The sequence below is a fragment of the Hyperolius riggenbachi genome, chromosome 1 (genome assembly GCF_040937935.1).
Source record: "Hyperolius riggenbachi isolate aHypRig1 chromosome 1, aHypRig1.pri, whole genome shotgun sequence".
NCBI classification, from domain to species: domain Eukaryota; kingdom Metazoa; phylum Chordata; class Amphibia; order Anura; family Hyperoliidae; genus Hyperolius; species Hyperolius riggenbachi.
The window spans coordinates 325,904,863-325,918,788 of NC_090646.1; the positions used below are offsets into that span (position 1 = coordinate 325,904,863).

Here is a 13,926-nt window from a genome sequence, read left to right on the forward strand (position 1 = left end):
GCTTGTTTCAATACTTCACTATTAAGTCTGTTTAAAAAGGTGTTCCATAGTCAGTGTTCTTCCTTCATCAATAAACAGCGTAAAGGTGGCAACACACAATACAATAAAATGATCCGATTTTACGGCAATTAAATAAAAATGATCGGTTTTCCTGAAAAATCTAAGGCTTTTTTGTATTCAAGGAAGAAATTTGAATGGATTTCCCGTTTTTATCGGGAGTGGTTGATTTGTTTAATCAATTTTAAGGAAATTGTAAACCTTGAATTGTAGGGAAGAAGAAAATTGTATGGTGTGTGGCCACCTTATGGCTTTACTGCTTCTCAGCATGCAATCAGTGTGGCACACCTGTAGTTAATACACCATGGAAACCAAGACGGCTATCAGTGAATACCTTCACTTCACCCTTCAGATGGAGCAATCACTTTTAGTCAATGTCCCTAATGTTAAATGGGTCTGACTGCAGCACTTTTAGGGGTAGTCAAGGGCCTCTCTCTGACTTTGTCGGGACTCTCCAGATTATCTTCTCCATCTCACAGAAAACACAGATCAATCACCTCAGAAAATATAATGAACTCCACATAGTGTAAAACTCTAAAACCTTTTTTTAAAATTTATTATCATTTATTAAAAGGTATGCACTCACATAAAAAAGATTTTTAAAATCACACAAATTTTTGCAGGCCCCTCCCCCATAAGTTGGCCAACGGACCGCTCCTAAATCACGCCACTGTCCCAGGACGCTAATACCACACTAGCACACATCTCTTCTGTGTTGTGGCTCCGCCATACACATTTTGTTACGTATAGTGAATCATCGGGGGCACACCTGAACAACTGGATGAGATTTTGCACTAACAAATATTTACACAAGTCCCCTACATCCCTTATTACTTTAACCCTGGATCATCCAGATGCTTCCCTCTAACTAGGTAAGTATCCATTTTTTATTTTTTTGTAAGTTTCGCTTTAATTGTTGTAATTTTTCGTAAAACTGGTGCTTTAACAGAAAAATACTTGTTTAGTTGCTCTGGAATCTGTTTTACTTTTGCATGTTTGCATTATTTCTAATATATACAATACAGATAATTTAAAGTTACTGTGAGCCCTAACTATTCTACCTCCTCTTCGGGAACACCTCTCTAGTGTGCACATGATAGCAGTCTAGGTGGGCGGGTGCATCTCTCCTCCCGTCCAGAGTACACTCTCTGGCGTTGGCATAGTGTCAGCTGACATACTTGAAGTTGACACTCAGGAAAAGTCTGGTTCTGTCTGATTGGTGGATTATTGTGTGGCTGGCCACTGATTGGGTGCATGTTGAATTTAAAGTGAACCCCCGGACTAAAAATCGACTCAGCAGCACTGAAAAGGCCTGGTGTTTCTTCAACAGTTTCACAGCATCAGAACTTTGTTTCTCTTATCCAAGCCTCATTTTTAGCTGCACAGAAGAAAACTGCCCGGGCAGTTTTCCCCTTATGCTGTGCAAAGCATGATGGGATTTCTGATGTTGTTGCTCTCGTTCTGCTGTTTTGGTGCAAATTTTTTTTTTGACATTTTGAATTTGACATTTGAAGCCTAGCGTGTGCAGCTGGGAGGTGTTATCAGGACACAGGACAGTTGGAACTGTGTCTCCTGCTCCTTGTCACCTCCTTTCAACCAAAAAGATGGCTGCCCCCATGACAAAGATGGCAGCCCCCATGAATCACAAACATTTGCCTGTTATTTTAAAACAGGGTGGGTAAAAAATTATATTACCTATCTATTCTAATTAACATAACTAATGTAACTGAATGACAGTATGTTTGTTTAGGCTGAAGTTCCCCTTTAAGCCTGGCTTTGCTTATTTTCCATTGCCCATGATGGCATTAGCTTTACTAGTTGCTTATCTACCTAACGGTTATCAGTATTATGGATTGATTACCTGGATTGACCTTTGCTTGTACATTGACAACTCTTGATTGCCGCCTGGATTGACCTTTGCCTGTATCTTGACTTCTGTTGAATGTCGTCTGGATTGACCCTTGCTTGAAATTGAGCATTTGTATTGAGCCTGGACTGACCTTTTTCCTGTACCAGACTCTGAGATTGTTTATCCCCACTGGACAATTAGTATCTCTCGTGTATAACCCCTGGCTTATTTTGACATTCCTGCCTGCGTTTTGCCTTGTAGGTCTCTGTTGGTATCTCTGCCTTCGGTATATCAGTTCTTATACCTTGCGCATTAAGGCCTGAGTGTGACCATAGTCAGGTAGACGTTATTCTGTCTCCTGTTCAAGCAGGGTCACGCCACACAGGGAGAAGACTGCGGTGTTAGATTGGGGCAGAAGGACTGATACGAAGGTGGAGAATCCAGCAGGACGCACACCCCCGATTTCCCCCCCACCCCACCCCAGACCATTCCTCGGTATTGCATTTGTGCTTCCCAATGCGCTTCTTTGATGGCCTGTTGGTTTTGTCCACGTCTTGTAATCTACAAGGACATTTGGGTCTCACATCTTTGTGCACTGTAAAAAGTGACGTGTTCCAGGAGAGGAGGAAATATAGCAATCAAAACAGTTTAAAAATTTGTCAGCTTTTTTAATGTAATTACAAGGATGTGGTTCATTTGATTTGGTGTCCTAGACAAGGCCATCAAGGAAGCACATTGCAGGGGCAAACCCAGGATTTTCAAGGGTGGGATTCCTGAAAGGTCTCCCTCAGCCACACACAATACAATATAATAATATGGTAGGAAATCATGCTGGGTACACATAATGCAATTTCCCGTCTGACAGGATCTGACAATTATTTCCTAAATGTCCAATCTGCTCCTGATCGACAACAGAATAGATCAGCAGCAGTTTGGATACAGATAATAATGAGGACAGCCCACATTGCTAATGAAGGGGAAAGTGAAACATTCACACAGCAGGGCACAGGGCTTTGCTCATACCTGGCTCTGTTAAAGAGACTCTGTAACAAAATTTTCATCCTTATTTCTTCTATCCGATAAGTTCCTATACCTGTTCTAATGTGCTCTGTCTAACTGCAGCCTTCCTAGTTGCACAGTGGCTGTGTTATCTTTGTTATATGATCTAATCTTCTCTCCTCTGTCGGCTCTGTGGGGCTGAGGCAGTCAGGCTGGAATGTGCTGTGCTGCTTGTCATTGGATAGAAGCTATACACACCCTCTCCAGGCCCCCTGCACACACTGTATGACTCACACATTGCTTTATTTAATATTATCAAGCCAATACCCAAACACCACATGCAGGCTTTTTCTGTATGATGCTGTAGAGCAGAATTCCTCAACATTTTATTGGTTTGTACCCCTTTTGAAAGCTTGTGCCCCTCCCTGGTATGATAAATATTATCTAAAGCAGTGGTTCCCAACCTTTTCCGGCCTGGGGAACACTTCCTGACCAAAATTTTCTCCGGGGAACGGCGCGCGGGGGGGGGGGGGGGGGGGGGGTAGTTGGGGGTGGGTTAGGGGGCAGGGTCCGGGTGTTTGCGCGACCTAGTGGACACTGCCGTGCTCAGCAGGCTATGGGGGGGGGGGGGCTGGAGTGCGGCTGCATAGCTAGCATAGTTGCCCCAGTGTAGGGAGTTTAGCTGCCTCAGTATAGCTAGTATAGTGCCCCAGTATAGCCAGTATAGTGCCCCAGTATAGCCAGTATAGTGCCCCAGTATAGCCAGTATAGTGCCCCAGTATAGCCAGTATAGTGCCCCAGTATAGCCAGTATAGTGCCCCAGTATAGCCAGAATAGTGCCCCAGTATAGTGCCCCAGTATAGCCAGTATAGTGCCCCAGCCAGAATAGTGCCCCAGTATAGCCAGAATAGTGCCCCAGTATAGCGCCCCAGTATAGCTAGTATAGTGCCCCAGTATAGCCAGTATAGTGCCCCAGTATAGCCAGTATAGTGCCCCAGGATAGCCAGTATAGTGCCCCAGGATAGCCAGTATAGTGCCCCAGGATAGCCAGTATAGTGCCCCAGGATAGCCAGTATAGTGCCCCAGGATAGCACCCCAGTATAGCCAGTATAGTGCCCCAGTATAGTGCCCCAGTATAGCTAGTATAGTGCCCCTGTATAGCTAGTATAGTGCCCCTGTATAGCCAGTATAGTGCCCCAGTATAGCCAGAATAGTGCCCCAGTATAGCCAGAATAGTGCCCCAGTATAGCCAGTATAGTGCCCCAGTATAGCTAGTATAGTGCCCCAGGATAGCCAGTATAGTGCCCCAGTATAGCCAGTATAGTGCCCCAGTATAGCCAGTATAGTGCCCCAGTATAGCCAGTATAGTGCCCCAGTATAGCCAGTATAGTGCCCCAGGATAGCCAGTATAGTGCCCCAGGATAGCCAGTATAGTGCCCCAGGATAGCGCCCCAGTATAGTGCCCCAGGATAGTGCCCCAGGATAGCGCCCCAGTATAGTGCCCCACGATAGCTAGTATAGTGCCCCAGGATAGCCAGTATAGTGCCCCGGTATAGCCAGTATGGGTAGGTGGTGCCCCCCGCCCGTCCCCGCCGCTGTTATTACCTTAACAGCGGCCACTCTCCCCTCTATGGCACGTGTATTTATTCAAGCAGCGGCAGGAAGCAGAGCAGCGGTTTCCTGTAACGGCGATATGTATCGCCGTTACTATGGTAACCGAGCCCTGCTTCCTGCGCATCACACACAGAGCAGCCAGGAGATACGCTGCTTGAATAAATACATGCGCTGGAGAGGGGAGAGCGGCCGCTGCTAAGGTAATAAAAGCGGCCGCGGGGACGGGCGGGAGGGGGGAGGAAGAGGACAGTCCTGCGTCCCGCGGACCACAGGTTGGGAATCCCCGCACGGCACACCAGGCAACATCCCGCGGCACACTAGTGTGCCGCGGAACAGCGGTTGGGAAACACTGATCTAAAGCACCCCTTGAGAGATATATTTAGTACTTAGTATTTGTTTTAAATAGTTTCCAGAAGTTTACTTTTGCATTTAAATAGCTAAAATACTAATTTGGTGGTGGTGATGATTATATAGGATTTATTTGATTTATAATTTTCAAAAGCTCTACATTTGTTATACTAACTATATCAAGCCTGAGTACCGCCTGGACCCTTCAGAAGTATACCCTGGGGTACAAGTACCATACTGTGACAACCTAGGCTGTAGAGCAGGGGTCTCAAACTCGCGGCCCATTTGCTTTCCTTGATTCAATATTTTGTGGCCCGCGCTGGCAAAAACTTCCTTATAGTTCGCTTCAGTGCTCCCTAGTAATCCGCCGCATCCCCGCCGCTAAATGAGGGCTGCAGAGCCCCCAAATCGCCCGGGGGCAATCCACCGGCATTTCCTGGAAGGGGCAGAGCTTTCAGCTTCAGCTCTGCCCCTCCTGACGTCAATCGCGGCGCATCGCCGCCTCTGCCCGCCCCTCTCACTCTTCCTTCACAGAGAGGGGCAGGGAGAGGCGGCGATGCGCCGCAATTGACGTCAGGAGGGGCAGAGCTGAAGCTGAAAGCTCTGCCCCTTCCAGGAAATGCCGGCGGATTGCCCCCTGGGCGATTTGGGGGCTCTGCAGCCCTTGTTTTGCGGTGGGGACACGGCGGATTACTTGTAATGGGAGCACTGAAGCGAACTATAAGATAAAATAGGCAAAATAGTTCGCTTCAGTGTGAATTTGATTTTGAAATAAAAATCAATGCAAGGGATGGGGGGGGGGGGGGGGGGGAGAGGTGTTCTGGGGGATGCGGGTGCTGCTGATTGACTTTTTTTGTGAAATCCCTTATGCGGCCCAGCCTCATCCTGACTTTGCCTCCTGCGGCCCCCAGGTAAATTGAGTTTGAGACCCCTGCAGTGTAGAGGAATTTATTTAGGGCCCTTCAACCTACTGTCTGATATATTGCATCTCCAGATATGCAGAACGCATACCTCCCAATGTTTGGAGCCAGGAAAAAGACACTAGGACACACCCCTCCCACACCTCCAGCCATGCAGCATAGTAATGAAATACTGTGTGTGGAGCCAAAAGTACATAAACATATCAGATCTGACACTGTGCAGGGCAAGCAGGAAGACCAAAGCTATCGGCCACTGCATCGTCGAATTGATCCGTTGGGCGGATCGCTTGTTGTGTGGTGGTTGGGGGCTGCTGTACACACATCAGATTATAAGCAGAGGCGGTTTAATATCGGCCACCTCAGCCAACTTTAATCTAGCATGTGTGTGAGCCTTTAGTCATGAGAAACATTGATTGGGAAGGCAAGTATTAGGGCATAGGGTAATGCTTAGCTATAGTGGTTAGGCGAAGATATGGTTAAGGATCGGTAATAGATTAAGGTTGGGGAGATTAGAGGTTAGGATTAGATGTCATGAACTGGTTAACACCAAGAGGAAAAGGCTAAAGTGGACCTCAACTCTTGCACTGGACAAAAGGAAAACATAGAGCAATGCACCGGGTATGTATTTAGAGAGTTTAGCCTGTCTAATTCACCCTCATATGTGTCTAATCACTAGTTGTAATTTGATCCCTCCCCTGTGTCACATAACTGCCTATTGCAGATAAGCCCATTTGAAAGCACAGACTGTAAACAATATGTCTGCTTCCATGAATCAGGAAGTAGATACAGTGCAGATTTATTTTAGGATTTGTATCAGCTGTAACAAAGAAGTGTTCTTTATTTAAAGATTATTGCGCTGTTGTGTATCTTTTAGAGCAGAGGGGACATTCTAAGTTCAGGTCCGCTTTAAGGGTTGGTGCTGCAGCTATCAAGCACTTTTAAGTCCAAACAGGAGGAAACCGCTATACAAGTGTTAACATTTTATTTTTTAATTTCATATAGTCAGACTACTTACAGATGATGGAAGCCCTTGAGGTACTTTGCGCACTTTTTTAGGTTGACTATCTGCAATGAGAAACATGATAAACTGAAAGATTAACAGCAATCGCCGCTTTCAAAATAATAATAAATTTTTTTTTTACATTTTCTTACCAGGATTAATTTCTCCTGGACGCCTCCGTACATTGTTTGTGTAAGAGTAATATTGTGAGCCTCCTTTTCCTGTTGTGGGTGAAAGAGCACTGGGGTTATTTATCCCCAAATCCCCAGGTACAAATCCAGGCTGCAAAATAATGACAAAAAGAAAATCACAACACAAGACGAGATTTCTAAACTTAAACTGAATAATGACAACTGTTTACATTTTTTATATATTTAATCTCAAAAATCAATACATAAGTTTATTGGTTTCTGCAGAAACTGACCTTAGTCTATGGCAGGGACATAAGACTGACTGTGGTAGGGATTATATTGTGAACTCCTCTAAAGGACAGTTACATTTCTTGTTCAATTCCTGCCAGATTCGATCACTCGCCTTGGAGGAGCTCAGTCTCAGTTTTTCCGTTTTTTAGGCTCATTATTTACCCGATGAAGCAGGAGTGTTACCCATGTTAAATGTGTTGTGGTGACTACAACTTTTTGAATCTTTGGAGGCAAATCCATTCTTTCCTCTTTTTTACATTTCTTTTTTTATTATATATATATATATATATATATATATATATATATATATTTTTTTTTTTTTTTTTTATTTTGTGGCAGAAGAGGGTTGTCTTCTTTTGCAAAAGATCTTTAACTTGCATCGGAAGACATTCCTCTGATTGGTGTGTCACTAACTAATGTTAGTTATATATTTTTTGCATTAAAAGGGGAATTCCATGCATGATTGTGTCAGTGTGAGCAAGTTGGTGAGGAAGTGTGAGCAATTTGTACTGCATGCAATTGCATTTTATATTAAACATTTTGAACGCTTCCACTTAGGTTTTTATTGAATTGAATATATGCAGCATTAGAAATGTGGATAGCTACTGTGTTGTGCAATCCAGAGCACCCTATAAAGTTGAATTTGCTAACTATATAATCTTGCATTACTGATCAGAGCCTAATTTTAATGTATTTAAGCACACTGAATGATAAGGAGTAACAGTAGAGTATTGTATTAAATTATAAGGTCCACTTTAAGTAGAACACCATCCATCCTGCTTGTGTACAAAGCCCTGGACTAAGCTTGGCTAAGGCAGCTGTTCAGGGCCATCTCGGCTGAAAATCCAGTATGCATACAGGTGTCCTCTCTGCTTATTTAATGATCTAGCATGCTAGATATTTGAATGATAGAGACCCACCCTGAGACGCATCAGTATGAAACCCATACTTTCTCAATTTCACCCGAAAGATTGAACATGATCATGATAAAGACATTGCTCTATTGGTACATAGCTTTATGGACAAATTAAGAATGTGTGTGCTACATCTGGAATTGCTATCGGTATACCATATGAAATTACAATTCTAAGAGGTAATGCTCTTTCCTTTTCTTTCTTTGTTCAGCTTAAAGAAAACCTGTACTGAAAAAAAGTTCCCCTGGGGGGTACTCACTCCAGTAGGGGAAGCCTCTGGACCCTATCGAAGCTTCTCCCATCCTCCTGTGTCCCACGGCGGTCTTGCTGCAGCCCCTGGAACGCACAGGCAACAATTTGTCGCGCTGTGCAATATTTACCTTTTCTGGCTCCAGCGGGGGCGCTGTTGCGGCTCTTCTGACGGAGATAGGCAGAAATAGCCGAGCTCGATCAGGTCCATTCTATTGTGCAGGCGCAGGAGACTTGTGCCTGCGAAGTAGAGCGGCCCAACGGAGATCGGCTATATTTGCCTATCTCCGTGGGAAGAGCAGATACTGCGCCTGCGCTGGAGCAAAGAGGTAAATATTTACATCGGCGCCGCTCCAGGAGGATTTTCGCCGCCGCCGTGGGACCAAGGAGGATGGGGGAAGCCTCAATAGGATCCGAAGGCTTCCCCCACCCGAGGTGAGCATTTTCATTACAGATTTTCTTTAATGAATGCACTTGGCCCTAGACATGCTTGTCTATTAGAAACATGCAGAAGTCTCATAACATCACAGTGATCACCCCTCTCCCACCTACACTGCTAATTTTTTTTTCAAATTGTTTATTGAAATTTTTTTCACATACAAAAATCAGTTTTCTTTCTCTCTTCACACTAATTCCATACATATCGAATAATAATAGAGGGGAAAAAGATCATGTAATACAATTATGAGATAAAGCTTATAAGCTATCCAATACGCCATTTAGGGGACAAACCCCAGAATAACAAAAAGTATTGGACAGACTCCAGGGCCCATATGCCATTAACTTTTTCACTTTAGTTTTCTCCTAAAAGATACTTTTTCATCTTCTGTTTAAAATAACTGTCCAGCACTTTTCAATTGAAAAAGTACCAAGTAAGTGAAAAAGTACTAACAAAATTATTTTGAGCATTTTCTTGCTTGCTATTCGGTTAAAGGGAACCTTAACTGTAAAAAAAAATAAAAATGAGTTTTACTTACCTGGGGCATCTACCAGCCCCCTGCAGCCATCCTGTGCCCTCACAGTCACTCGTGGCTCCTCTGGTCCCCCGCTGCCAGCTAGTTTAGTTTTTGCCGACTGGGAGTCGGCTGGCCGCCATGCATACGTTTTTACGCATCCCTGCTGGGGCAGGAAGCTATTGCAGACATCAACAAGTAACATTTTTACGCGTTACGGGTGTAATGCGTAAAATTTTACGCATTACGCCATGAGTGACTGCGAGGGCACAGAATGGCTGCAGGGGGCTGGTAGATGCCCATGGTCAGTAAAGCTTTTTTTTTTTTTACCAGTTAAGGTTCCCTTTAAAATGCATTTTATTGACAAGTTTTAAAAAATCACCTAAGATAAAATTCAGGAGAAAAAAATGCACTTGGGCCCAGGTTCTAACTATACATCGAGTAACTAACTACCACAGAGACAACTTCTCCTCAGCTCTCCTCATTGGGGTAAAGAGTACTTTCTTAGGCAGAATTAAATCCCCAATATTACCCCTTACCACCAGCAGCTCATATTAGTAGATTTCCTGGAGCTGAATTTTTTAGCCAACCTTTAGCCCCTTTATTCCAAACTACCAGAAAACCAATAACACTCACTCCACCAATCAACAAATGGGCATACCCAAAATGTCGAGAACAAAAACATAATCACACAAGTCAACACCCTTACAGTACACCCAGGTCTCCCTCCCATCCCCCCGAATCCAAATCCACCTTCTCAGAAGCGAAAGTATGACGAACAGAGGAGAACAGTTCCTCCCTCTCGGTACACGGCAATCCATCTAATCATCAACTAATTATATGCATATATTGCTCAGTTAAAATAAACTCATTCCTCCTTTCCCAATTTAATTCCTATAATTCTTATTTGCTGTTTATAGAGTGGGTTAAACCTGCCATGCGCTGAGTGTGCAAGATTTCATAAAACCATTCAGACATAGATGTGATTTCCAGTGTCTTCCAATAAGGTTCCTAGCCGCATTTCTCAAGTGACAACACAGCGAGAACCTATATCTCCTTATGCCCCACTCATTGTGGTGCAATAAGAAGGTGGCGGGATCTTCAAGCGGTCTTATATCCATTAATTTTGCAATATAAATGTTTAACTCCAGCCCAAAACCCCCGTATCTTTGAGCATTCCCAAAAAAATATGAAGAAAAGTTCTGTCATAACTTTGTCACCTCCAGCATCTTTTATCCATACCCGGGTACATCCTACTCAATCTGTCTGGCGTTAAATACCACCTCCAAAGTATTTTAAAGCCGGATTTTGGTACTCTTGATGAAACAGAGGTTCTATAAGATATAGCTTCTTAATGCGGCCCTTTAAACTAGACAACTCCTCAAATTTTGTGAGGTCTCTGGAGGATTCTATTTTCCTACCCTGTGACAATGTAAAATGTTGAAAAGTATTAAGCTCAGCCAGTCAAGGTCTGGTTCCTGGGAAATATCCCTGCTCTCTGTCAATGGCCTCCATTCTCCTCCAGCCAGCAGGGTTCCCGCCTGAATCTTAGATCCTATCCTTAAAGTGGATCCGAGGTGAACTTTTACTCATTGCATAATTGTGTTCCTTTCCTATTATTTATGGGGCATTCCTTAAGCCAAATACTTTGTTTTTGTTTTAATACTCTAATTCTTTATAAACTAAATAAACCACGCCCACAGGTTTTCAGAGAGCCTTGGCAGTGGCAAGGGCTCATGGGAGCTCAGTCTGGGCAGGAGGAGGTGTTACTAGCCATTGATTTCAGAGGCAGAGGGGAGGAGGAAGGAGGAGGGGAATTAGGTTTTTTTGCTCAAGATGCAGATAAGCCTGCTTCTGTGTAATGTTTACAAACAACATGGCTGCTGTCATTGTATCACAAGAAGAAATGATCATTTTCTATTAAAGTGGTTTGCAGCTAGATTTGCGGTGTAAACTATCCAAACTTTAGATAAGATATATAGACAAGTTACTTGTTATAGTTGGTTTTTCATCTCGGATCCGCTTTAACTTTAGGAACTCGTTCCCAATGCATCCACGGGTAAACCTTGGGTTGTCCAGGACAGGCATAAGTGAAGAAGGGTTTGGTGAAAGGGAGAATTTATTTCTATATTTATTGAATAATGAAATTGTGGTTGATCAATAAGCTTGCTGGATAAGAGCTAATAAATATAAACTGAAGTCACGGGATGTTATGTAAGCCATGCTTTAATTACCACCCACAATTTAAATTGAGCATGTCTGTGCCAATCCACAACCCTGGTCAAAATTACTGAGATATAATATAAATGGGGGTCGGATACCAATAGTCCCCCTTGACTTGGATTGTGTCAGCAAGGCAAATTTCAGTCTCACAAAGGTTTGTCCTTCCAGGCCAAACTTGAGATCTCTCTTTAATCTCTAAAAAATATAGCCGAGACTGATAGGCAATGTCTGGAAGATGTAAAGCAACCTTGGTAGAACATTCATTTTTACAATGCTAATTCTTCCCAACATTGAGAGCTTTATATTTTGCCATTTCTGTAAGTCTTTTTTTCAAGGTGGATAAGAGCAAACAATAAATCAACTGATATAATCCTTGGACTCCCACCATCATTTTAGCCCCCAAGTAGGTTAGGGCCTCCTCCGCACACCTAAATGAAAAATTCCTCTAATGTTATTAATGACATTTCGGTGACAAATCAATCTCCAAGGCCTCACATTTATCCCAATTGATCTTAAAATTTGATAAATTCCCATACCATATGTGAATTTCTCAGGTAGAACAATAAGTCATCTGCAAAATCGGCAACACTCTATTCCAACCAGGCCCAACCTGCACAACTAAAATATCTGGGTTATTTCTAATAGAGTTCAAGAAAGATTCCAAAGTGATGGCGAATATCAGTGGTGATAATGGGCACCCTTGGCGTGTGCCGTTAAGAATCTCAAAGGGTTCTGAGAGAACACCGTTCACCCTGACCCTAGCATAGAGGCCCCTATATAGGGCGGAGATCCATGATTTCATGTTCTCCACAGTCCAGTATGGTGCAAAACAGCCTTCATGAAATCCCAGCTGACCCTTTCAAATGATTTCTCAGCATCCGCTTGACAAGAGCGCGACAGGATTAGCTGAGGTCACTGCCCACTGCATCAGGTTCAAAGTTCTCATAGTATTATCACGGGTCTCTCTGTTGGGGATAAACCCCACCTGGTCCATGTGGATAACCTCGTAGAGCCAAGAGGACATTCTATCCACCAATATTTTTGCATATACCCCTCAAGTCTTGGTCTTGTCGTCCTGTTCTTAACTTATATAACCCTTCATAGAAGGATCTAAAGACCTTTGCCTGAGACTCGCTCCTAACATGTTTTACCAATCACAGATAAAGTATAGTTAGCAGTTTTCTGGTCCTTCAGGGGTATAGCCAACATTTTACCGACTAGTTCCATATTCATAGAAGACTGGCTGCATCTCTGAGCTGCAAAACATGCCTTCATAAATAGAAGAGATTTTAATCTTTCCCTCTCGGCTGTTAATTCACCTAGTATGCCACTAGATAATGGCCTCAATTCACTAAGATCACGCTTGGGGATAATAAGGCAAGAGAAAACATACCACCACACAATGAGAGAGTTATCTTATCTCTTCATTAGTTACCTCCTCTGTAGTTATTTTCACACACAGTTAATTAACAGCCTGTCTTTAACTTAAGAATTCTGGAGTTATTTTAAAGAGTTAACTTTAGGTTTTCCTGAGGTAAAATGTTTCCGGAATACTACATGCCTCATCACCAGGGTGATAGCTCTAGAAACGTTATTAAAGACAGGAGATAAGCTGAGTGAATTGAGGCCAATGTGTTTTTGTGCTCACTCAGGATCCCCCGAATTACACACTAATGTGTCTCCCATATGCCTCCCGGCGAAAGAGTAGGAAATTATTAATGTCAAAATAATATTTAATTTTCTTAACCAACTTCTTGGTAACATCCTCCCTTTTCAACAAGGATACATTGAGCTTCCAGGCATAATTTTTTTTTCAGGTATCTCTGGGTCTGAATAGTAGGAAAATAGGGCCATGGTCTGAGACAGTTCGGGCAACAAATTTTGTGAAACAACAAAAATAGTCCAGACGAGAATAAGAGATGCTGAATGCTCCAAATGTGCTTGAGCGCCTTTGGAAACTGGAGGCACCAAATGTCTATTAATTTAAATGTAACAAGTTTTTGTCTACATTTGCGAATGGCCTCTGAGGAAAGACTAGACTTACCAGAGGAAGTGTCAAGGTTAGGGTCCAAAACAAAGTTAAAGTCACCAGCAATAATCCACTAGCCTTCCATGAACTCATCCAGGGTTCTCAAAGCTCGATCTACAAAGGCAACCTGGCCTGCTCGATCTACAAAGGCAATCTGGCCAGAGTTGGAAGCATAGAATGTTCCCAGAGTCAGCTTCTGAGAGTTGAAAAGACCCTTAAGCAGAGGTATTCAGCCAAGACCATCAGTATATACCTCAATATTTTCCCCCTTAACTAATTTGAAGATTATAATAGCTACCCCCTTAGTTTTGGAATCATGGAGTTACTGTGATAGGCAGTTGGAAACATT

General features: G+C 43.2%; 1 protein-coding gene across 2 annotated transcripts in view; it reads right to left on the reverse strand.

Annotated features, from left to right (window-relative positions):
* The window catches only part of TCF3 (transcription factor 3), a 247,204-nt gene that overhangs the window by 72,224 nt on the left and 161,054 nt on the right, over nt 1–13,926 (reverse strand). For both annotated transcript variants that reach the window (XM_068233869.1, XM_068233867.1), the window contains exons 7-8: nt 6,940–7,069; nt 6,803–6,852 (exon numbers count right to left, since the gene is read on the reverse strand). In XM_068233869.1, the coding sequence (XP_068089970.1) occupies nt 6,803–6,852; nt 6,940–7,069 (180 nt within the window). The remainder of the gene's footprint in view (nt 1–6,802; nt 6,853–6,939; nt 7,070–13,926) is intronic.